Here is a 27117-nt window from a genome sequence, read left to right on the forward strand (position 1 = left end):
ATGAAGAACAGAATAGAGGCATGGGAAGACAAAGCACTACATTGCCAATACATGAAAAAAATAGCTGGGAAAGCAGATAATAATAAAACCTGGCAATGGCTAAGAGCAGGAAAATTGAAGAAAGAGACCGAGGGACTAATTCTGGCTGCACAGACCAAGCCTTAAGGACAAATGCATACAAAGTCAAAATTGAGAAGACAGCAAAAGACAGTAAGTGCCGCCTATGCAAAGAAGCTGAAGAAACAGTGGACCACTTGGTAAGCTGTTGCAAGAAGATTGCACAGACTGATTACAAGCAGCGGCATGACAGAGTAGCAACAATGGTGCATTGGAAGATCTGCAAAAAATATCATTTGCCTGTAAGCAAAAACTGGTGGGACCATAAAATAGAGAAAGTCATAGAAAATGATAAAATTAAACTGCTCTGGGACTTCAGAATTCAAACAGACAAGCACCTGCAACATAACACCCCAGACTTAACAATTGTCGATAAGAAAGACAAAAAAGTCTGGATAGTGGACGTGGCAGTGCCTGGAGATATTGAATCTATATCTATCAACGTTAATGGCCTCAACTCTCCAACAAAAAGGAAGAAGTTTTTCAATAGGCTCAATAAGATGAATTTAGATATAATAATGTTACAAGAAGTCCACATTAAAAAACAACATCAATACTTATTAAATTGTCCCAAATTGGGGAATATGTTCGCAGCACTTTCGCAATATAAGAAAGGAGGTGTGGTAGTATATATTAAACAAGAAATTGTGGCTAAGCAAATTTATAAGGACGAAGATGGCAGAAGTCTAATTGTGGAAGTAATTTTGAATAAAACCAAAATTCTTTTGGTTGGAATTTATGCCCCGAATGAGGGGCAAAAACATTTCTATAAAAAACTCTACAACATTATTAGCCAATTTGAACATGATAGCATTTGTATAATGGGTGACTATAATGCAATTGTGGATAATAATCTAGATTATAAATGTGGAAAGAATAGAAAAAGAATTAGAGGAACAATATCTGATATTTTCTTTAAAATGGTAGATGAGTTTAATATACAGGATATTTGGAGAGAAAGGAATCCTGGGAAAAAACAGTTTACTTTTTATTCTGGACGTCATCAATCTTGGTCCAGAATTGATATGGTGTGGATGTCAGCTGACTTAAATTTAGAAGTAGATGAGATTATGATTGATACAAATACCTGGGCTGATCACAATCCGATTAGAATTAAATGGAAGGGGCAAAAAAACACGAGGAGATGGACTCTAAAAAGGGCAATCTTAAATCATAAAGAATTCAAATCAAAATTAGAAGAACAATTGGATCTGTTTTTTAAGTCAAACAAAAAGGAGGATACAAACTGCCAAAATTTATGGGATACAACCAAAGCCTACATGAGAGGCGTTGTAATTTCTTATATGGCTAGGCAACACAAAATCAAAACACAACGCCAAAGACAACTGGAAGAAGAACTACGTAAAGTTGAGGATAACCTGCAAAATGACCCACAAAGATGTGATTTGAAACAACAGATTGATTTAATTAAACATAAGATGGATATTATTACGAAGGAAGATCTAGGACAGCAGATAAAACGTACTAAACAAAATTTCTTTGAAAATGCTAATAAACAAGGGAGATGGTTGGCTTATAAAATCAAAAAACACAATAATAAGCAGAGAGTTACCAACCTTTATAACGCCAAAGGTGATTTGGTGTGCCAGAACGAAGGAAAAAAGCTAGTGGCATATGAGTTTTACAAGAATTTATATAAGGACGACGAAAAGAGAAATAACCATGACATAGTACAGTATTTACAACTAGTCGATTTACCCAAGGTGCCAGAAGACTTTAAAACTCTCCTAAATAAAGAGATAACACATTTAGAGCTCTCGGTTGCAATTAAGAAACAGAAAAATAATAAAACACCTGGACCAGATGGTATACCTGCAGAAATGTATAAAATTGCACAAGAATCTTTAAGCCCAATGCTGTTGGACTTATTTAACGAGGTTTTAACCCAAGCTAAAATACCAGCTTCATGGGAAGAAGCCTTCCTCACGTTGATTCCTAAAGAAAACACCAACCTGACACAAATTAAGAACTATAGACCCATTTCTCTTTTGAATTCAGATTACAAAATCTTCATGGCAATAATGGCACAAAGATTGGAAAGTTTCTTAGTGGATTTTATACATATTGATCAAAACGGCTTTCTATCTAAAAGATATATAAGAAACAATATTAGGACTGTTTTGGACATATTGGAATATTATGAAGTACATAATGAAAAGCAAATGTGTTTAATTTTTCTTGATGCCCAAAAAGCATTCGACAATGTAAAATGGGATTTTATTTTTAATCAATTATTGTATATGGACTTTGGGGAAAATTTCTTAAATATGTTTAAATCAGTTTACTCTAAGCAGGTGGCCAAAGTAATAATCAATGGAGAACTGACTGAGAGTTTCCAAATGCAAAAAGGCACAAGGCAAGGCTGCCCACTATCACCATTGTTATTTATATTATCTCTCGAGGTATTAACTAGAGCAATCCGGCAAGATGAACAGATCCAAGGTCTAGAAATCAAGAAAGAGACATTTAAAATACAAGCCTTTGCAGATTATTTAGTTTTTATTATTGAAGAACCACTACAATCAGGGATTAGGCTGATGGAAACATTGAATAGATACGGGGAAATAGCAGGTTTAAAAATAAATAAAGAAAAAACTAAAATGCTTGTCAAAAATATGACTAAAATACCGAAAAGTGAATTGGTTGATAGAATTGGTGTTCAAATTACAAATAAAATTAGACATTTAGGGATACAACTGACTGCCAAATGCGCTACGCTTAAAAGGGATAACTATTATAAGTTAATAGAACAGATTCAAAAAGACTTTGATATTTGGACTAACCTACAGCTCTCTCTTACGGGCAGAATCGCGGTGATTAAAATGAATGTGTTGCAAAAAATTTTATTTTTGTTCCAATGTATACCTATAAAATTAGACAAGAAATTTTTTCAAAATTTGAACAAAATGATGTGTAAATTCATCTGGCAAGGAAAAAGAGCAAGGATTAAATTAAAATTACTACATGACTCAAAGGAAAGGGGGGGATTTGGTCTTCCAGACTTGGAGAAATATTACCAGGCCGCAGCATTAGTATGGGTAAGAGATTGGATATTACTAAAAAATAGGAGACTATTGTGTCTGGAGGGCCATGACCTACAAATAGGATGGCATGCCATATTATTGGATCATAAATATAAAGTACATAAATATTTTCGAAGTCACTATATTAGGCAAGCTCTTATTGATGTATGGACAAAAATTTGGCAACCAAATTATACCCAAGTACCTAGTTGGATCTCACCGTTAGAAATATATGTACACCCCAAATTTACTCAATTAGACAAGATCATAACATATAAAAATATCTTAGATGAAAGAGGGGAATTGAAATCCAGGAAAACCATCCACGATGAAGGGATAGAATTAGAATGGTGGGCATACCTGCAACTGCAGGCAAGATATCGGAAAGACAAAAAAGAGTTAGGTATTAAATTAGAACCAATAGAATTGGATAAAATAATTTTGGGGTCGGAGGATAAAATGATTAAAAAACTATACTATTATTTGCTAGATCAGGCAACGTACGAGGAACAAGTAAAAGTGACTATGTTGAATTGGAGTAAGGATTGTGGTCTTAATTTTGATCTGCATATATGGCAAGAACTATGGGCAAGAAACAAGAAGCTTACTTTGGCCACCTCTTACAAAGAGAACCTTTACAAAATGTTTTATAGATGGCATTTCCCACCCACAAGATTGTCTAAAATGTATACCAATGTCTCCCCTAAATGTTGGAAATGCAATTTGAAAAGTGGAACTTACTATCATATGTGGTGGGAATGCACGCGAGCTCGTGATTTTTTGAACAGGATTAAAATTTGGTTGGAAGAAATATTAGAGCAAGCGGTAGAACCAAAACCAGAACTCTTTCTATTAGGTTTAACTACGCAAAAACATGACAAAGGCGTATTTTATTTAATGCTACACATTTTAACGGCCTCCAGGCTGGTTTTTGCTCAAAATTGGAGGAACAAGGAAACCCCAACTGAAGAAGAGATCCTGCATAAAATTCTAATATGTGCTGAGATGGACAGGCTTACAATGATTATGAAAGACAAAACGGAACACGAATACTTCGAAATCTGGGGCAAATTTTACCGCTGGTATTAATTAAGAACTGCTCGGACTTCAAACTAATGGTAGAACTAAAAGATATACATAACTGTACATATAATTGTATATATAATTGTATTGTATAAAAGATGAGGTTTATATAGAGGTTAAGAACAAAAAATTATAAAATTATAAAATTTTTGTACTATGATAGGAACTGATAGAAAAATTCACTCTGGAATGTCATGTTTGTCCATTGTTGTTTTAATTGTATTAATGAATAAAAATTAAAAAAAAAAAAAAATAGCTGGGAAAGCAGATAATAATAAAACCTGGCAATGGCTAAGAGCAGGAAAATTGAAGAAAGAGACCGAGGGACTAATTCTGGTTGCACAAGACCAAGCCTTAAGGACAAATGCATACAAAGTCAAAATTGAGAAGACAGCAACAGACAGTAAGTGCCGCCTACGCAAAGAAGCTGAAGAAACAGTGGACCACTTGGTAAGCTGTTGCAAGAAGATTGCACAGACTGATTACAAGCAGCGGCATGACAAAGTAGCAACAATGGTGCATTGGAAGATCTGCAAAAAATATCATTTGCCTGTAAGCAAAAACTGGTGGGATCATAAAATAGAGAAAGTCATAGAAATGATAAAATTAAACTGCTCTGGGACTTCAGAATTCAAACAGACAAGCACCTGCAACATAACACCCCAGACTTAACAATTGTCGATAAGAAAGACAAAAAAGTCTGGATAGTGGATGTGGCAGTGCCTGAGATAGCAGAATAGAAGAGAAAGAACTGGAGAAGATAACAAAATACAAAGACCTACAAATAGAAATAGAAAGAATGTGGCAAAAGCAAGCAAGGGTAGTACCAATAGTCATAGGCTCCTTGGGTGCAATCCCAAAACAACTGGAGCACCACTTGCACACCATTGGCATTGACAAATTCGCTATTAGTCAATTGCAAAAGGCAGCCTTATTAGGAACTGCTTCCATCCTGCGACGATATCTGTAATACCATCAAACATCCACATCTGCCTATCCCAGTCCTGGGTAAGGACTCGATAGGTAGACAAAATGCCAAATCCAGTCTGAACATCTGGCTGACTGTGCGATGATCCGTAATAATAATAATAATAATAATAATAATAATAATAATAATAATAATAATAATAATAACAACAACAACAACAACAACAACAACAACAATAACAATAATGTTGGAAATGATCTTGGAGATCATCAAGTCCAATCCCTGCTCAGGCAGGAAACCCTACACCATTTCAGACAAATGGCTGTCCAGTCTCTTCTTAAAAACTTCCAGTGTTGGAGGATTCACCACTTCTGGAGGCAGGTTGTTCCGCTGATTAATTGTTCTCACTGTCAGGAAATTTCTGCTTAGTTCTAGGTTGCTTCTCTCCTTGATTAGTTTCCATCCGTTGCTTCATGTCCTGCCTTCAGGTGCTTTGGAAAATAGCTTGACTCCCTCTTCTTTATGGCAGCCCCTGAGATATTGGAACACTGCTATCATGTCCCCCCTTGTCCTTCTCTTCGTTAAACTAGACATACCGGTACCCAATTCCAGAAATCGTTCCCTATATGTTTGGTTGTTTAAGGTTTGGGATTAAAAAATCTCAATGGAGTGAATAGGTTAGTGCTGGTGAACTTCACTGCCTCTTCTATCACTATATCTCCCAATGAAACATATCCTGCCATTTCTGTATCTTCTTTGCCATTGAGGCAGATCCCATCATCCTGCCCAGCCCTCCAGTTTTCCAGTGCCACATCTTCCTCCCCTTAGCTGCTACTTTTTATTTATTTATTTATATTTTGTTATAAGCAACTTAAGGTGGCAAGCTTATCTAATATTTCTTCCTCCCGTTTTCCCTTTAATAACTCCATGAGATGAGTTGGGCTGAGAGAGAGACTAGCTGAAAGTCACCTGGCCAGCTGTCATGTCTAAGGCAGAACTCACAATTTAATGGGGATTGGCACAAAATCGCTTAGCTGGCTTTCAGGTCTAGGGTAAAACTAGAACTCATGGTTTCCTAGTGATTTGTCCAAGGTCACCAAATTCGCTTTCCTGACTAAGGTGCAACTAAAATTCACCATCTCCCAGTTTCTAGCCTTGTGCCTTTACCACTAGACCAAATTGGCTGTTTAATGTCTTCTTTTTTCTCTCCCCTGGCCTCTCCTTCTGGGAGAGGTTTGTTCACATCTGTTTTCCTGTCTGGCCGCAGATCTGAAGTCAGCTGTTATGCACCAAGCAATTCTTTGCATGGAATAGTTTGGGCATGATTTAGCATAGACCTTTGGAGACAAATGTTCTAGAAGACAGTAATTCCATTTGGCTTTTAAGCCTCAGCTCACAGATTCTGTTGATTCTTCTCATTTTAGAGACAGTGCATTTTACATGACGTGCAATTTTTTTTTTTTTAAGAATCTCATGATGGTTGAAAGATTGGTTGTGATTTAAGCTTCTTTAGGCTGTAGCTGACAAGGACAAACAAAAACTCAAGAAAAATATTTTTCATTGCCTGAAGCAAAACACCTAACAGCAGTTTAAATAATCACTTGACAATGTATTTACAGGGAGAGGAATAAAAAAATTTAAGATGGGTCAAAAAATGAAGACGGTGGCCATAACCACACAATTAAAGCCAAGCCTTTTTTTAGGGGAGGGGCTTAAAGTATTACTGTGGCTGCCATCTTGATTTTTTTTTAACCTACCCCTATTAATTATAGTAAAGATTGTGGGAACCTTGATTCTAGTTCTGATATAAAAGATTCTCCACTGCCATTTTCATAGAAAACAAAAAAATGAGTATTTCCTGCATGCTTCTTACTGTCTCTTTTACTAATTTTTTTGTCTGTCTTAACTGATCCTAATTACACTTGTGGATTTTCTTTAATTCTACTGACTAGATGGTAGTTCTCGATTCTCTTCTACCAAAATAATTGCTCCATATTAAAATCACAAATCACATTCAATGCTAAGGAAGCATCATTACTGATTTTGTTTCTTGTTTTGCTTGTTGATTGAATTTGTTATCCCAGCAATATCTAAGCAATCTTTTTGAAAGACACCCATATTGATCTTCTGTTATTTATTTGCAACCACGGAGGCATGGGGTTTAGATTTGAATTTATGCTTTAATTGCATCACATGTGAATTTGTATATTTTGTGTAATGAAGAATCTCAGCCCTGCAAAATGAAGAGCTGATGTGGAGAAGAAATAAGAAAAACATAGGAATGACTTTGTCCCCAAATTCTACTGCAATATTTCCAGGTTTAATATTATTGTTATTTTATTTTGCTCTGTTTTATATATAACTGAAGACGACAAATATGCCTAACATTCCTTCTTCCTATTTCATCCACATCAACAAACCTATGAGGTTGTTTGGACTGAGAGAGAATGATTGACACAAAATCATTCACCCAGCTTTCTTATTCAAGCCATTTTAAAGTTTTCCAATGGGTGCACAGTATGTTGTTTTTTCTAAATTGAGAAAAATCCATAGTATTTCAGTAAATTGCTGTAAAATATTATATATAGAGTTCTGACCATTGGTAATCAAAAATAATAATGTAGGGCTTTTATGTATTTATTTTTATCCTACCTTTATTGTTTTTATAAATAATTTAAGGCAGCAAATGTATTTAATACTCTTTACTTCTCCTATTTTCCCACAATAACAGTGTGAGGGGTTTGGGCTGAGAAAGCCGGTGACTGGCTCAAAATCATCCAGATGGTTTTTTTGTCTAAGGTGGGACTAGAACTCACAGTCTCCTAGTGATTGGTCTTAACTCATCCAGCAGACTTTAAGGCAGGGGTGTCAAACTTGCAATGCCATGTGATGCGTCGCGACGTATCACAACTTTTTTTCCATTGCCGGAATGGGGTGGGCACAGTTTCATCATGATGCATCCAGCCTATGGGCCGGCAGTTTGACACCCCTTCCTTAAGATGTACGTCAGGACTAGAATTCACAATCTCCTGGTTTAGCCTCGGGCCTTAACCACTAAACCAAACTGAGTGTATGAGATTGTATAAACTTAGGTCTAAGAGAAATTTTATGGACAGATTAGTTCTTTGAACCCTTTTCTATAATTTTCTATTAGTATAAGGTGCTTATGTATCTTAACATGAAACCATTTGCTTCCATTGTGTCTCCCAGCCTCAACAGTCAATCATCAACAAACTTTTAAGAACTTTATAAACAGTCCAAACCAATAGTCATTAACATTTTATGAATACATTTAGCATGAAAGCTTTTTAATATCTTCAATCTTCTGTACCTATGCCAATAGTTTACCCTAATTCTAAACTATGAGAGGAAAATACGTTCCCCCCCCCCCACAGCCTCCAAAGTGAGACAATTTTAAAATTTTCTTCTCCATTTTGGTAAGCTTCATCAAATATTTCTGAAGAAGAATTTTGTCAAAAAGATTTTGGAAATCCAAATATGTATTGGATCAAATCTATATTCTTTGCAGTTCCCCCAATATTGGTGAAAATGCATGGGAATATAAATAATTTTCCATAAAATTCCAGCAATGGAATTTGTAGACTTCCCCCCCCCCTGCTTTATTGTCAAGTTCTGTTTAATGGTCACGTTGTACTCTAGGGATTGTATCTTGTATAATTTGTAGTAGAAATCCAGTTAGATTTCTCTTTTTTGTGGGTTAAAATCGCACCTGATTATCTTGGGAAGATAGCAGATTCCTTTTTGACTACCTGTTAACTATCTCCTGCTAATAGCTTGCAAGTATGTGAACAGGATAAGTTCTATACTTCTAAGGAAATAAGGTTGTTTGCATGTGTGTTTGTGTTTATGTGTTGAAGATTAAGGGCTAGGGCTACCATATATGGTACTAATAAAAAAGAATACTTGTAGCTCAGGATTGAAATGGTGCTCTCTGAACTTGGTTGTTTTCTTGTAGACTTTTCATTATCCAAACTAGGTAACACCATCAATGTTAATGATACCATATAAGGACGGAAAAACCTCAGGTGATCAATAGACAGACACAAAGGGATACAAATAATGCAGCCGAGATAACACAGCCTGAAAATACCCCTGTGTGTCCTTTAAAGGGATTGTAAGGCTGTCACATTCAGTTAAGAGATGACTCAGAAGCGACAATGGGTATTCTGAACACTGCTACTTAAGGAAGAACTTGTGTTAATATGTGACAAAAGGGCTGCCACAAATAGGTGTACATAAAAGTGCCATGATATGGGGGTTTCCAATGAACTTTTAAAAATTCTCCCTTCTGAAGACTAGCCATGCGTGCTTGTTTATATCAGATTTCTCTTTTTCTGAAAGAAGAGCTATCTGGGTAAGTCTTTGCTTAAAATGGTAATTAAGACCAGGAACTCTTGTTGCTAAGAGATATGGTCATATGATGTGATGTCATGTGACTACCTTGACTTATGATGGCAGTTCCTGCCATCCCAGTTGCCCTTTGACTTTGCTTATTGGAATTCAGCAGTGAGGGTCGCAGATTGTGATCCCGTGAGCTCAGGATGGTACCACATCTTAATTGTGAACCAATCACAATCACATAATCATGGGGATGCTGCAGTGGCTGCAGCTGGGAGGACTCATCATAAGTTCCCCTTGTTCATCACCATCCTAATTTTAAATAGCAGATGAACCAGTGGACTTTGAGTGAGGACTACCTGTATATCAAGGCAGAGAAACCTACATATTGTGCAATCTAAAACTATCAGCCCACTAACATTGTCCCGTGTCCATAATCGGGCATTTCCCAGAAATCCAGCCTAACAAACATGAGCTGCACTGAATTATCTTCTTCTTTTGCCTGGGGTGGCTAAATATTTTTTTTTCCACAAAAACACCTTAGATTTCAATAGTGACCCTGCATGTTAAACACTTGCCTATGGGTGGAAAAAGAATACATTCAGGAAGGTGGCTGTGTCGCTCTTTCTCTTTAGGCTTTCTGCATGTAGATCGTTTTCAGGGTGGCAGACATAAAAACACTGAGCTCTTTCCTTCAACCTGAGGACCCTTGCTCATAGCTGCCATGACTGATGAATGATAGTCACTGGCTCTCTGCAAGAAGCTAAAAAGGTCGACTAATATTTCTACGTAAAAGGGGAACAGAAAACCTTTTTATTTTTTTCAGAGTAAAGGGTTTTGAGTGGAGTGAAAGAAATAAAACAGTAACCCAAACAATCTTGAAAAACAATATTTTAATTTGGCAATACCTTTTATTAAGACCAGCCAAAACAGATAGCCTTAGCTGTTGCTATTATTCAGTTGTAACTATTATTCAGGAAGGATGAAATGGTTGCTCCCTACAGCCCCAGGAGTGATGTAGAAATAAGAAAGATTACAGTCTTCCTATCAGAAAAGACTGAAAGCATTTGCTGCACAAAATTAGCAGATCATCAGTTCATCATCGCAGTGGAAATGTGAATTTCCTTAATGTAAAATTTACATTAACCCTTCAGGTTCAGATTGAAATGCAGTGAAAGCCCTGTGGGTATGGAAGGCACTATTCAGCTTTACATAAATGCAAAGAATAAACATGAGTGATGGATGTATTATGCAAAATACTGCTATTCTTTTGCTTTCAAACATCTTCTGTTGACTTTGATAAGAGAAGCTAGCCTCTCATTGCCTGACCAAAAGTAAAAGGAGAATCTTCTCATAAATGCTTATCTTTGATATGGTTCTGCCTCCTCCCAAGCTCAAAATGAAATGATGGATCTCTTTCTGTGGTCTTTGGCCTTGTAAATGGTGCTAAAGTAGTGTGGGATAAGATTGGTGGTGACCATGAATGATTGGATAGTTCAACAGGCATCTGGCTTCAGGCATCATCTTTGGGCTATTGGTCTAATCCTAATCCAGTTTAAGAGAAAAGCAAAGTATAAATAAGTGAAGCCAATTGTTGACTTCTTCCCGATGTTTAGAATGCAAAGATGCACTTTAATCACCAGGGGTTTGTCCTCTGTACCTTAATCTCTCTCTTGCTTGTATCAATTTTCTACTAACTTCTGCTGATCTTCTTCTACACCAATGCAAATCCAACATCCCGTATTTAAGTTGCTGTAAGGACAATAAAGTCCACCAGTCACATTCCTTAAATCAGTAGCTCTGTGGGATTTGCAGCCCTGGCTGGTCAAACTTTTCATTGCCACACACAAGCAGTCACCAGTAGAACACTTAATAAGTATCCAGATTTGGCCATAGTATATTGCTTATCATTCTTGTCCCACTGCTTCAGGCCTTTGAGAGCTGCTTGATGCTAGCTGAAGCCCGGGCCCGCTATGAGGAATTTTGCATCCCAATTTGTGTCTTGCCTGCAACTATTAGCAATAACGTCCCAGGCACTGACTTAAGTATTGGTGCTGACACTTCCTTGAATGCTATTGTTGAGGTAAGAGAGCAAATATTTTGGCACAGATCTAGGAGAACAAGCCTGAATGCTTATACAGAGGAGACACAGTCAGAAGCATTTTATGCTTCAGGGTATGGAGGTAAAATCCTAAGATTCCCCCAGGTTGGCTTTTCCATGCAAATTAGTCTGCAGAATCCATTGCTGATGTGCTACATGCACTAGGTAGAGCTTAAAACAATATTTCTCAAACTTGGCAGCTTTAAGATGTGTGGACTTCAATCCTAGAAGATGTTTTAAAATTTATAGTTTTCAACCTCCAGAACATGTTTTAAGATATGGACTTCAATTGCCAGGAAATGTATTAGGTGTTGAGTTGCTGGCTAGGAAATTCTGGGAATTAAAATCCACACATCTTAACAATGCCCAGTTTGAGAAAGACTAGTGTAGAAGATGTATGAAACCTGTAGCAGACAAAATGTGCAATCCTGCTGGAACCATATAATTTTAGTTCTCCATTGCCAGCCAAAATATGGCTTTGGAATGAAAAATGCCAGCATAAGCATATTCACAGAAGACCCCTTCCTGATCTGTTGGAGCTTCATTTGCTTCCACAAGGGCAAGAATTCCCACCAGTTCTTTATTTAGTATTAGTCTCTTAGAATGGACAGATTGGACAACCATTTGAATGGTATAGGGCAGTGATGGCGAACCTATGGCACATGTGCCAGAGGTGGCACTCGGAACCCTCTCTATGGGCACATGCACCATGCCCCGGAGATGGCAACTGTCTTCTTCAACCAGCTGCCCGCTAATTCACCAAGGTCCCCTGTGGCTAGATGCATCCCAGCACCCATGCGCTCGCTGGCCTCTGTGTGTGGGAGCCAATGGTGTCAGGCAGCAACCGCCCCGGCCCCTATCTCATCTTGCCCTGTGACAATGGCACCCCACCTGACCTGCCTTGTCTTGCCTCACCTCACCCCATAAGACGAGCCTCCTGCCCACCACCCCACCCACCAGAGACTCCTTGGATCTCCCCCAACCCTGCCTGGCCCCCAGTCATCTCTCCCCAGGAGCAACATTGAGCTGACCATGCCCACCCTGGTCACACCCACCCATGTGCCATGACCACTGTAGCCACGCCCATCCAGTGGGCCACATCCACCCAGCAGGCCATGCCCACCCAGCACCTGGCAATATATAAGTGAATATTGGGTTGCTTTTTGGGCACTCGGTTCGCCATCACTGGTATAGAGTCTTCTACTTGATCAGTGGGTTGGACTAGAAGACCTCCAAGGTCCCTTCCAATTCTGTTATTCTGTTATTCAGGTTATGAAGAATAGGTATGAACTTGACAAGTGGTTGAAGTAGATCTAGTTGAATTGAATCTGCAGCTTGATAGATGCTAAGCTGGATTCTAGATACATCAACTAGGTGCCTGGCTGACTTCCTTGGGCAGCTTTTTCTCCCAGCATACTGTAGAACAGTGGTTCTCAACCTTTTAATGCCGCGACCCCCAACCAGTCGTAAGTCGAGGACTACTCAACTGATCGTAAGTCGAGGACTACTCAACTGGTGCAGCACCGTTTGCAGAATGGGACTTTTGGTGGGCTCAGAAGGGCAGAGACAGCCTGGACAATTCCTATTGGCTTTTGAATAGAATAAAAGGGAGTAGCACAGCTAAGGAAAAGAGGGGAAAAAATGGCGGACTGCGTTGTTTGGCGACCCCCGTGAAATGGTCGTTCGATCCCAAATGGGGTCCCGACCCACAGGTTGAGAACCACTGCTGTAGAACAAGAAAAGGAAACAGACGTTCATGGATGAACTCTACTCAGTTTGCAGAAAGGAGTTGGAGTTTAGCTTCACAATGCCTATTTAATGATTTCAAAACTTCCCAGGATGATCAGACATTCTCTTCCAGATTAATTTCTAAAGATTTAGATCTTGACCCAAGAGTGCAGCAATTTCCAAGGATGAAATGCAGGACTCCCACATTGAGCTATTAAAGACCTTTGTCCCTAAGCATTATCCAGAAGCTCTCAACATATTTTTGTTTTGTTTGTTTGGGATGCCTTTTAGAGGTTGGGATAGAGCCAGCATTGCTGCAGTTTCATCCCTTTTGAATATTTCAGTGGCTTGTTTGTTTCTGTTTTACAGAATGTGATTAATCTTAGAGCACAAGATTATTTTCTTCTAGCTGTTTTAGAAAAATACATTAGAGCACAAGATTATTTTCTTCTAGCTGTCTTAGAAAAATGATCAGAATGTGATCATTTAGTTGGTTTCTTTATCTTTAAAAAAAAACTCACTTTGTGCCAAGAATTTCATAGTTAACATTATGGTTAAAAAAATGTAGTTGGAATCTAAAAGGCCAGGAAACGAAAGTTAAGCACTTTTAAAATAATGTTTGCTTTTTATGCTTTTATAACATGTCCACAAGTGGAATTCCATTTGGCCTAGATGACACTTTCAAAGACGACAGGCATGTTTTTGTGTCGGTCACTAACAGATTTTTCTTCGATAGACCTGTGACCGAATCAAGCTATCGGCAAGTGGGACGAAACGACGCGTGTTCATCATTGAGACCATGGGAGGCTACTGTGGCTACTTGGCTAACATGGGGGCTTTGGCTGCAGGTGCAGATGCTGCTTATATTTTTGAAGAAAAATTTGACATTCGGGAGCTACAGGTAGGCAATTCCTCCATCATCGTCTTATTCCACATTGTTGGGCTGATTGATACTTTCACGTACTACTCTATAGTGTATTATTATTTGGATGTTGATAGTTACATTAATCCACAAGATCTACCTCTTTGGTTATATTGGAGCTGACTTTCATCTATAAGACATAGGATACCCATCAAGTGAAAGTGTTGATGACTACTACTATGACTACTATTCAGATGATCTTTTTAAATGGTATATGACAGTGATGGGGAACCTTTTAGAGATCGAGTGCCCCAAATCCATTTCCCCTACCCCCTTCCTGCTGGGCCACCCACCACCTCCACCCACCACCGCAGATCGCCCAGGCAGCCCAGCAGCAGTGCGATGGTGGCCATGCCTTCTGCCCGCACTCCACAGCATCATCTGCGTGCGATGGGGCGCAAGGGCAGAGTCTTGTCCCCATTGCCCAGCTACCATGTCCTTGGCTGTGCTGCTTCGGGTGGGCTGCACCCGGGGGCGACTCCTCTGGAGGGGCTGTTGATGAGGAGGGGGCCGTGGGAAGAGGCGGGGCTGGGGCGACAGTTCATGTGCCCACAGAGAGGGCTCCATGTGCCACCTCTGGCATGTGTGCCATAGGTTCACCACCACTGGTATATGAATTCTCATTGGTCCAGAATTAGGTAGTCCTCGACTTACAACTATTCATTCACTGGCCACTCAAATTTACAATGGCACTGAAAAAAAAGTTTAGTTATGGACATTTTTCATACTTACATCCATTGCCACATCCACGTGGTCACATGATCAAAATTCGGACACTTGGCAACTGGCTTACGTTTATGACAGTTGCAGTAGTCCCGGGTCATGTAAGCAAAATTAATGGGGAAGCCAGATTCACTTAGCAGTGGTGGGATTCAGCTGGTTCGCACCACTTTGGTAGAACTGGTAGCTAATTTTTGTTGCCCAGGCCCAGAATGGACTTCCGGAAGCGGCATCCATACAGAGCATTGGTGGTTCACATATTTGAATCCCACTATTGCTTAACAGTCATGTTACTAACTTAATAGCCATAGTGGTTCACTTAACAACTGTGTTAAGAACATTTGTAAAATGGGGCAAAACATCTGTCTCTCAGAAACAGAAATTTTGGGCTCAGTTGTGGCCATTAAGTGGATAACTACCTGTACTTCATCGGGACTAGTGAGGATAAGTACGCCAGTATTTTATTAATTTAGTTCCTTCCTGGGGCCAAGTTGAAACGCTGGTTTTAAATGTTTGTGAAAGTATGTGAGAAAAACCTTGGGAGGCAGGACAGCAAGACACAATTGAGACAGTGGTCAGATTAAAGACAGCTTAATCTGCAGCTGGTGGGTGTAGCAAGAGGCTCAGATGAGACCTTTTCAAGTTTCTCGAGTTGTAAATAAGACCAGGAAAGAAATGGACTTTCAGATTTGCAAGATTCTTCTCTTTCACACACCTATCCAACACACCTAAGGTTCTCCAAATCCCTTGCCTGTATGAGTGTCTGATAAGGAGAGCAGTGATAGCCAGTTTATTTAGGTGCCTTGTCTATGCCTGCAGGCTTTTCAGGATGTATTATTTGTGTGGTGGCATAACTATAACAAATGTATTAGGTATCTCCCTGCAGTATTTGGCATATGTTAGTGGTGGCTTATTTATAGCTCCTAGAGATCATAGTTGTTTTATTATGTAAGAGTTTATGGAGCAGCAGAACTGGCCAGAAGTCAGATTATCCCTGTAATCACGACTACCACCACCATATCCTCCCTCCCTCCCTCCCTCCTCCTCCCCCTCCTCCTCCACCAGAATTTCTTATAATATGTATGGCTGTTAAATAGAACTCAAAGTAGTATTGATAGTTCATAAGAACAATCTGCAGTCAAACATTCCTTAGAATTAGATCTCTAGCTGATCCAGGAACTGAAAATTGAAGTTTCTCATTTACTCCTTCAATATTGTTTGGAGAGCCTATAAAATTTTGGAGAGATTAAATGTACAGCCAGTTAAAGATAAAAAAAAGTGAACAGGAAGATTATTCCTTCTTGTGAACAGGATGATTATTCCTTCTTTGTGTTCAAAAGAAAGACATGATGCTTTTTTCAGTTTGCAAAAAAAAAAAAAAAAAAAAAAAATGGTGTTTATTTTGTAGGCCAATGTGGAACATCTCACCCAAAAGATGAAAACCAACATCCAGAGAGGTTTGGTACTCAGGTAAGTGAACATTCATAGGCATAACTTTGAGGTCCTGTGAAAGCGTTATCTGACATGTTGCAGGAAAAGGAGGGAAAGAGGCAAATGCTTTTCCAATATGAAGGAATAGATTGTCTTCTAAAAACACTCAAAAAGCTCAGGCTTAGCCTGTGGCTTCATAATAAAGGAGGTAAAAAAGTGACTTTTGATCATTTTCATATTTAGGACCATTGCAGCGTCCCCATGGTCACGTGATCAAAATTTGAATGCTTGGCAATGGCATGTATTTATGATGGTTGCAGTGTCCTAGCTCATGGGATCACTTTTTGACAAGCAAAGTCAATGAGGAAGCCAGATTCATTTAACCACCATGTTATTAACTTATCAACTGCAGTGATTCACTTAACAACTGTGGTGATAGGTTGTAAAATGGGGCAAAGCTCACACAAACAACTGTCTTGTTTGGCAATGGAAAGTTTGGGTTCAACTGTGGTCATAAGTCGAAAATTACCTGTATGCAGGTTTAGTTTTTGTCTTGGCCCAACCCATTATTTTTGAAGTGCAATTCATCAAAATCGAAGTCCACCTTTTGCTCCAGAAAAGTTGCACGCTCATGATCTAGAATTAGTTAGGTCTACATAAATGATGCTTCAATGTTTCCTGGCTGGCAAAGGAGACAATATCTGGATTGGATCATTTGGTAATTCCACTTCAGGTAGACAGAACTTACTCTGAATCCAAATCCCATTCCTTAGCATCAGATCCCTGAAGCCGAAGTACTGACATGTATAACAGTTGGAGGTAAGATCTCTCTCTCTCTCTTTTCTTGATTCCCTTTATTTCAGAACAGTTTTTCTCAACCTTAGCTTTAAGATGTGTGGACTTCAGTCCCCAGAATTTAACATGGGTGTATTTCAACTCCCAGAAAATGTGGACTTTAAGATGTATTCGAATTCTGGGAGTTGAAGACCACTCATCGTAAGGCAGCTAAAGTTGAGAAACACTATTTTAGATGTAATTCTGGATATTTCCTGAACTGGTTCAATGGTATGTGGTATACAGTGTAAAAAAACAAGTTGGCAGGGTGGGCAGATTGACCTCTTTCAATCACAAGGGTTGACCCCTGTGCTCCTTTGGCAATAGCCCAGATTGATCAGGAGCTGATGCTAGGTTGGGTGTTTTTGCTTTGACTCATGCTCATTTTGTGGCCAATCTTTTTATTTGCAAAGAGATAAACTTATCTCTTGAAGAGAAGTAGGTGTAGAAAATGAAAATATCTGAATGCATCGGAATCAATTATATATCTGAAGAGTGATTACCTTGAAAATTGACACTTGCTCTGTTGTTTTGCTCTTTAAAGCTAGGCAGGTCTCTATAGGGGCATTGTTTGAATGGGAAACGGTAATGGCATGTAAGAGATGAGGCAAATATTGCTGCCTAAAGGATTGTCAAATAAGAGAGGGCATAACCCTCAGCTGCATAATAGTTGGAAATAGAGGCTCAGAGAGAACCCTTCCAAGCTGCTGGGACTGGGTGTGGGGGAATTATAATTTCAGACTTGCAACATTGATGTCAGCCTTCATAGGTAGACTAGACAGGTGATAAGACCAAGTGAGCTAACTGTACTTCATAATAAGGCCGACAGCTTTATTACCTTAACTGATTTTTGCAAGTTTGAAAATACAAACCTTCCACCACCTGCTTTACAACTTGAGGGAAGATCCTTTCTCTTTCTCTGCCCATTTTGCAGATCTCTTGTCTGACCGTCCTGTCTCTCAAGGTCTTTCTCACATACCATTACAGAAACCTAACCGGAAATCCCATTTCACCTTCCCAAGTACTTTTACAGAAATACAGCAATATAGAAAAAATTGTATCAAATAAATAAGCCATGCTTTTTGGGGATCACACAGGAATGAAAATAGTAGCGAGAACTACACAACTGACTTCATTTATCAGCTCTATTCGGAAGAAGGCAAAGGGGTCTTTGATTGTCGAAAGAATGTGCTGGGTCATATGCAGCAGGTGAGAATGGCTAAGTACTCCAGGTGGGGGCAAGAGGGTTGGAATGCTTCTTTTAACCCAACAACAAAGCAGTACTAATGCCCCTAATAGGTTGGAACCATATATAAAAGCAGCGATCCATCACACTTGTGACAGTTGGGTTTCTATATCTCTAGCAGCAAGCAGAGTGTCCACTTCCACTCTGCAAAAGGCTGTTAGTTGTTGCTGCTTAAGTTAGCATTAGGGAAGTTTAATCTCCTCCAGTAATTTCAGTCCTTTTTTGAGTAGCAGTTGTTAAGCAGGGGTAAAGATTTCATCATTGAATAGAAGCCATTCTACAAAGCTTTTGTGACTTTATTGAAGTCTAATTCAAGTCCCAGCTGACAGAAAAAAACCAAATGAATGTAGCTCCTGGGATAAGAGACCAGATGCAAATATTTATTAAGAAAATAAATAAGAAGAAATGAAAATTATCAGTGTACGCATGGTAAATATTCTATGACCCATAAAGCCACAATGATTATCTGATCATGATTTTTACTGAAGTAGCATACTTCTGTAGGCTGTATGTGTTGATTGACTAATTTGATTATGTCCCTTCAGATCTAGCACTAGTAATCAGGGTGGCTAACAAACTGTGGAAAAGACATTAACAGTTAAAACACTAGTAAAGCCCCTCTTTGAAAGAGCCGTGATGGTGCAGTGGTTAGAATGCAGTATTACAGGCTAACTCTGCCCACAACCAGCTTTCCATCCTTTCAAGGACTCAGCATATTGTTGGGGGCAATATGCTGACATTGTAAAATGCTTAGAGAGGACTATAAAGCACTATGAAGCGGTATATAAATCTTAAGTACTATTGCTACTGATCCCCAAACAGCCAGTGCTGCTGGGAATTGTAGGAATTGAACTTTTCAGGATTGTTGGGGGGGGGAGGAGGTGGGCACTAAATTGGAATGAAGAATAAAGAACGCAAATGCATCATCCCCTGGTGGAAAATAGGCATGCACTGGCTATGCCTCATTCTGTGCCTAAATGTGAGATAATGAATCTTGTGCAAGTCTAAAATCGGAAAGAGTCTTGCAGGACCTTCATATATTAACTCATTATATTTACCAACAAAAAGTTCTTAAACTACAAATAGTCCTAACTTATAGCCATTTGTTTAGCAACTGCTCAAACTTACAAAAATGATTTATAACCAGCTCTCACACTTCTCTTTCTCTGTGTGTGTTTGTGTATGTGGTGTGTGTGTAAATCTATCATCAATCATTTTAATATCAGTCCATCCATCTATCTAATCTCTGTCTGTCCATCTTCTACCTACCTACCTACCTACCCACCTACCTACCTACCTATCCATCCATCCATCCATCCATCCATCTGTCTATCCATCTATCCGTCTATCATCTCTGACAAATTTATATACTGCATATTTTGCAGTTATATAACCATTGCAGCATCCCCATGATCATAAGATAACTAGCATGTTTTTACAACAGTTACAGAGTCCTGGGGTCATACGAGGGCAGTTTGGAAATAAACCTCCATTTGGTTACAATGACAGATACTTGCAGATACAGAACTATATATTAGAAAACTACAACATTGCATTACTTTTTGACATATTCGCCATTCAAATTGAGGCACTTGTTATAATGTCTTACGTTTGAATTTCCTTAGTAGTTGCTCGGCATCAAATCAGGGTTATGGGTGTGTGTGTGTGTGATCAAAAACATCCCAATGGAACTGCTTCAAAATTTCTTGGGTGCGTCTAGTGGTTTGCGGACAAGAATTATTGTGAACCAACACACCGGAAGTCAGCATGCCCCAACGCTTGTTATGGATGGCTCGTCTGAGTTTTCGTAATGTTTCACAGCAGACGTCTAAATTGATGGTCGGCCCACACCCCATGAACTTCACTAGCAGTATTCCTTTGGCATCTTCACATTTGGCAGGATTTTCTATGGCACCACTTCCTGTGTGGTGTTGATTCACGATAATGCTCGTCCACACACTGCTAGATGCACCCAAGAACTTTTGAAGTAGTTCCTTGGGATGTTTTTTATCACCCCCCTCCCTCCAATAGCCCTGATTTGGCACCAAGCAACTGCTACTAAGGAATTTCAAACCTTGTAAGATGTTATGACAAGTGTCTCAATTTGAATGGTGATTATGTCGAAAAGTAATGTAATATTGCAGTTTTCTAATGTGTATAATAAAAGTTCTCTATCTGCGAGTGTCTGTCATCGATAACCAAATGGAGGTTTATTTCTGAATTGCCCTTGTATAATCACCATCTACCACGTTTCTCCAAAAGTAAGGCCTAGCCTGAAAATAAGCCCTAGCTTTATTTTGGGGGGTGGGCCTAATATAAGCCCTATCCCCAAAATAAATCTCAGTTTTGGGGCAAGGCACACACCTAAAAATCAAGCTAGGGCAGGGGTAGGGGGTGGAGTTGCCCCACACGCCCTGCACCCACTTATCTTGCAGCCAGGCCTCTCTTCGCTGACCTGGCTCTTCTTCTGCGGCGTCTTCTGCAGCCAGATCTGCATTTCTTAGTCACAGGCCTTTCCGGAAGGCCACTGCAGCCGAGAACCAAGCTGTGGATTCAATCAGTAGCTTGGTACTCGGCTGCAGAGGCCTTCCAGAAAGTCCTGACTGCAAAATGCAGGACAAAATGCAGCTGCAGAATGAAGCTACTCCTTCTGTCCCAGAAGAAGTGGACCGGCTGGGCAGAGCTGTTGGTAGCGGAGGTGAGTATAAAAGACACCCCCCCCCCAAAAAAAAATCAGACTGGGTGCCTCTTTTGCAGACAAATAAAGGAAGGAAGGAAGGAAGGAAGGAAGGAAGGAAGGAAGGAAGGAAGGAATACATACCCAGACTTATTTTGGGGGAAACACGGTATGATCTTCCCTACCAACTTCTGACAAGCAATGTTAATAGGAAAAATCAGATTTGCTTAATTATCACATGATTCATTTAACAACTACAATTATTTGTTTAGTAACTATAGCAAAAACTCACAAAATTGGTCATGTCTCACTTAACAACCGCCTTGCTCAGCTTTAACAACCTGCCTTGTTTAGCAAATGAAATTCTGGCTCCAATTTAGTTGCTAAGCTCTCTTTATCAGATGTGATGGAGTAGCTACACCTGATGTAGGATTTAAATTGGGATCAGTCTATCCACTCTGTTGCAACGGATGAAGCGAGGCATATAAAATTAGTTAGTCTGAAAAGGTGCTGCCAGCTATTCTTGAGTTTGACAACTATGAATGAACGTGATTCTTTTTCTACAGTTGTACATATTTTTAACTCATAAACACCTCATCATCATTTTCCCTACCCTGCCCTTCTAAAAAAATCTGAAAGGCAACTTCATTGTTAAATTGTGTTGATTTTCACAGGGTGGTGCTCCTTCTCCATTTGATAGAAACTTTGGGACAAAAATAGCAGCAAAAGCTGTGCTGTGGATCTCAAAGCAACTGAAACAAAGCTACCGAAGAGGTAAGGAAATATTAGATGCATTTCATGTCATGGAGTAGTGAACCAGTTGCAAATTGCCACTAGACCTGGGAAACAGGGGGATCATGGTTGGAAATTAAATGATTTTATAAAATTGTTTTATTATTAAATTTATATTCCACCCATTTCACTGATAAGACAACCTCTGCAGGAAAACAACCAAGCTCAGAGAGAGCACCAAAGACCACCTCAATTCAACCCTGAGCTACAAAAATATTCTTTTCTATTGTTATGTCATAGTATCTAGTAGAAACGTCCATGAAAAAAGATAAGATACTTTATTCCAAATCCAAAGCAGACTGTCCCATTCTAGAAGTTCTGTTAGATCTTTTCAGGTTGGCTAAAATTTAGCAGAAACAAAAAAAACACAGGATATTATTCTGGGTTTGCATCAAAATAAAAAGAACCCAGAATGGGCAACTTTGTCATCACTCTTCTCTGCCATCTTCCTTTTATGAGTTGACTCATCTGGCTCTGATCTGGGTTTGGTCTTCCCTTCAGTCATCTCTGCTGATGTCCCAGCACTGGATCATTTGCCTCTATCTTCCCATTCCCTTCTTCCCATGCCTCTCCTCAGCATTGGTACAGAACACCATTCTCTCTATTCCGTTTTATTTATCGACCAAATTTCTGGTTTGGGCATAGAACACCTATTTTATGCATAGAACGTTTCTCACATTTCTAATAGTTAGTATTCAACTCTAGTTCTATAGAATTAGGAATTTTAACTATGCATATGTACCTATGAATGCAAACACATTCACTTGTGCACAGTATAGGGGTTTCTTTATAATGCTGTTGAAAATGTAAGGGATAATTCAGTCTTCAGAGTACATTATGAGTAGTTGCTTGCTTCCATGTACAAGGGCTAAAGCACGATGGCTGAGGAATTCTGGGAGTTGAAGTCCACAAGTCATAAAAGGGCCAGGTTTGAAGACCCCTGGGCCAAAGCCTCAAAATATGCTTCTTTTAAGCAGCCTCAAATGAGTTAAATTGTGTTTGAGTGGTATAGCATTCAGTTAGCTAACCTTTCATTATTTCAGGAAATCCAAGTCAGCCCTCCTAGCAAGAATCCTGGGCAGTGGGGAGATAGGAATAAGAGGAGGATTAATTGTCTTCAACTTTTGCTTGACTGATCTTCACCTAAACACTTAATAAACAGGCTGCATATTTTATATAGGTGAACTCAAGGTTGCTGTTGCTTGCAAGAGTGTTGGGTTTTGTAGTTAATAGTCTGGATCAACTTTTGCAACCCAGTGCTAATCTCTCATGACAAGACCTGATACGGTCAACAACTATGATGAGTGGAGTGATGGAATTAGTTAGCCAGCAGATCTGGAAAGCTGCTGTGCCTGCACCAAAGATTTATTTCCTTACTGACTTCCTTAGTATAGGATATTTTTTCAGCTGAGAGATTTTAAAATTAAAAAAGGAACTATATATTTCTTTGTGTAACTGAGGAGTGATAATCTGAAGACTGGCCTTCAAAAAATAGAAGTCTACCACACAAAGCCTTTTCATGTACACCAGAAGTCTTCTGAATGACTTCTGTCATTCTATAGAGCAGTGTTTTTCAGGCTTGGCAACTTTAAGATATGTGGACTTCAACTTCCAGTAGCATGCTTAACAAAATAACAGAGTTGGAAGGGACCTTGGAGGTCTTCTAGTCAAACCCCCTCTCAGACCAGGAAGCCCTATACCATTTCACACAAATGGTTGTCCAATCTCTTCCCAAAAGCCTCCAGTGATGGAACACCCACAACTTCTGAAAGAAAGCTGTTCTACTAGCTCAGGGGTATCAAATTGGTGGTCTGTGCGCTGGATGTGTTACGCACTGGCCACACCCACCCCAGCTCCACAAAGGAAAAAAACAACATTGTGATACATCACGATATGTACATGATGTGATTGAGTTTGAAACCGGTGCACTAGCTGATTGTTCTGACTGTCAAGAAATTTCTCCTTAGTTCTAGGTTTCTTCTCTCTTTGGTTAGTTTCCATCCATTGCTTCTTGTCCTGCCTTCAGGTGCTTTGGAGAATAGCTTGAGTCTCTCTTCCTTGTGGCAACCCCTGAGATATTGGAACACTGCTATCATGTCACCCCTCGTCCTTCTCTTCATTAAACTAGACATATCCAATTCCAGCAGCCGTTCTTTATATGTTTTGGCTTCCAGTCCCCTGATCATCTTTGTTGTTTTTCTCTGCATTTTTTTCTAGAGTTTCAACATCTTTTTTACATATATCTTTAATTTGCCAAGTTTTAAAAATATTAGCCTATAGAATGCCTTTTTTATGTATTTGTAGTTTTTAATCCTATAAAATGTTATGGAATTCCATAAAATTATGCATTTGTTTGTTAGATTTATGTCCTGCTTTCCATTCAGGAGCTCAAGGTGGCATACAAAGTACCCCTTCCTTCACCCCCATAATCCTGAGTTAAGGCTCATTTAGAGTTGTCCATAACTGCCAATACCCATCAACACATACCTATGCTGTGAAAAGGTTGACAGGTAAGCAGAGGCTGCAGAGGGCTACAGACAAGCCAACATAAACAGCTCAAAGATCCCAACCACATGCATTTTGTGGCGGTGCTCGCCCTGCATGCTTATTGGTTGATCTGAGTTTCTGTTCTGCGAGTTTGCTGTTTGAGCCAGAACCTTAACATTTGCTTATGTATATATAAAAATACACCTTGCAACCATCACTTATGCCTACCTTCCGTCATGTGCAATGCTGGAGAACTCTGCTCCAGCTTTAAGAGTAGAATGAAAATTACTGTCCTTCCAAAGTCCTCAGTTTTGTGACACCAAGATGCTCATTGTCCAGGACTCTCCTTCTCCCCAGGTTTTAGGTTCCTGAGTTTGTGTTATATAAATAACAGGCAACTACATTTATTTAGTCACAAATATTCTTTCTTGTTTTTCCCTGCTTCCAATGGCTTCATGGAACACAGAAGAAGGTAACATGTGCTGAAAAAGTTATGTTTTAAAAAAAAAAAAAAAATACTAATGTTGGACATTCATTCATTATTAATTATCACCACCATTTTTTGGGTCATCTTAATTACCAAGTTTTCATAATTCCCATATACTACTTTAATAACTAACCTAGATTAAACACACTGAGAGGAATTCTCTTAACCCTTTCCCCCTCCCTATGTAGTCTTTTCCAGTTAATATGCACTATTTTGTTACACTTCTTGTGGTTAAAACTATTTTTTTCCCCTCCATAGGAAAGGTGTTTGCCAATACTCCAGAAACTGTGTGCCTTCTAGGAATGCGTAAGAGAAACCTGGACTTCCAGCCGGTGATCAAGTTACAGGATGAAACAGACTTTGTGTAGGTCAAAGATCTCTGTATGACTGTAAAACAGCCAGCCCAGATCTGATGCCCCACCAGGATCTTTAATGCCCAGTTAGCAAGATTAAAATCCTTTGTGTCTGCAGGTCTGAGTTAAGAAAGGACATAGAGGTGGAAAAGAGGACAAAATAGCATATATTCAACAGCATTATTCCTCAGTTGATTTCAAAGACTGCTGTACGTACCATAAAGTAGTTCAAATTTCCATATGAAGTACCCATGGCAGATCAGTTGAGATATATCTTGCGCAGATTTCCCTATAGCACAGATGGCTTCTAGATTGAGTTTGGGGATGTTTTTCAGCAACATCAACTTTGTGTAAGCAAAGTGTGTTACTTTTTCTACCCGCCCAAGCTGTTCACGGTAACATTCTTGTTAATTCATGCTTCTCTGAGGCTGCACTTTTCATTTACGGTGCTGTTTGTATGGAAGAGTTAGGAGTTGTCCTTCACTGAAGGATGTTAATCGCAATATCAGAAAGCACTGCAGAGATAGTTCCTGAAGTCATTCAGTTGTCACGATAATGTTTACACTGACTCATCCTAACAAATGGTTGAACAGGCTTTTGAAATGATAATCCCTGGGGAAGCAGGAGGATAAAAAAGTTGAGTGGATGGTCATGAACATGTATTTGAAGCCTCATCTCTTGTTTACATGCAAGTCTTCACTTGGACTTCCTCAGAACTTTGGCCAGTGTCAGAATGATCAAGTTTTTTGGCTCAGTCTAATGGGTAAACCATGGGTTCTCCTTAGCTTGAAAGCAGGACAGACCTGGATTCATACATAGAGCGTGAAGAAGGGCTTACTGTGTCCATTCTTGACTTAAAACCGTTGAAGGACCATTCAAACTTACAACACCACTGAAAAAAGCCATTTAACGCCTGTTTGCCACACTTATAACTGTTGCAGTTGCAGTTCAGACTGGCATACATTTATGATGGTTACACTGTCCTAGGGTTATTTGATCACCTTTTGTGACCTTCTAACAAGAAAAATCAATGGGGAAACCAGATTCATTTAACAACTGTGTTACTAACTTAAGTGACTCATTTAATAACGTTGGCAAGAAAGGTCACAAAATGGGGCAAGTCACTTAACAAATATCTTGTTTAGGAATGGAAATTTTGGGCTCAGTTGTGATCTTAAGGATTACCTGTAATTCACAGAATGGATGGAATAAGCCCTTCTTAATGTTATGTGTGAGACTGTTATACATGTCTTTGATGCATGGGGTCAACATTATTTTTATTTGTAATGCTGTTGGTTAAAGTAGTACAGATAGTCTTCAATTTATGATTTGTTTAGTGACCATTCAAAGTTACGACAGCATGGAAAAGTGACTTACAATTGGGATTTATACTTAAAGAGTGTCACAGCATCCCCATGTGGTTGTGTGATCAAAATTTAGGCTCTTGGCAATGGATAGTATTTATCACAGTTGTAGCATCCTGGACTCATGTGGTCATCACTTGTGACCTCCGCAGCAAGCTTCCCACAAGCAGGGTCAATGATCACTTAGTAACCATGGTAAAACAGATCATAAAATTGAACGTAACTCACGTAACAACTGTCTTGCTTAGCAAAAGAAATTCTGGTCCTAATTGTGAATGGTAAATCAAGGACTACCTGTATTTATTAAATAATTGCCATATAATAAATGGGAGTCAATCAACAATCTGAAACTTCATGAGCTGAAGATTTTGGGGACCCATGATTTACTGTTTCACTGGAACCCCTTTACAGTAATAAACTACTATAAGTAAGTTACTTACTATA

The 27117-nt window shown here is 39.1% G+C and overlaps 1 protein-coding gene across 8 annotated transcripts in view; it reads left to right on the plus strand.

Moving 5' to 3' along the window:
- The window catches only part of LOC120305357 (phosphofructokinase, platelet), an 86012-nt gene that overhangs the window by 57463 nt on the left and 1432 nt on the right, over positions 1-27117 (plus strand). For 2 of the 8 annotated variants that reach the window (XM_039337129.1, XM_039337105.1), the window contains 6 exons: positions 11462-11614; positions 14097-14261; positions 16411-16472; positions 18365-18476; positions 21865-21964; positions 25215-25320. In XM_039337129.1, the coding sequence (XP_039193063.1) occupies positions 11462-11614; positions 14097-14261; positions 16411-16472; positions 18365-18476; positions 21865-21964; positions 25215-25320 (698 nt within the window). Of the gene's footprint in view, positions 1-11461; positions 11615-14096; positions 14262-16410; positions 16473-18364; positions 18477-21864; positions 21965-24935; positions 24942-25214; positions 25321-27117 lie in introns of those variants that run through there. The other 6 variants (XM_039337078.1, XM_039337114.1, XM_039337087.1 and 3 more) reach the window with 5 other exon arrangements.

This window comes from Crotalus tigris, unplaced genomic scaffold (genome assembly GCF_016545835.1).
Source record: "Crotalus tigris isolate CLP2741 ecotype Arizona unplaced genomic scaffold, ASM1654583v1 scf7180000017548.2638350, whole genome shotgun sequence".
NCBI classification, from domain to species: Eukaryota; Metazoa; Chordata; class Lepidosauria; order Squamata; family Viperidae; genus Crotalus; species Crotalus tigris.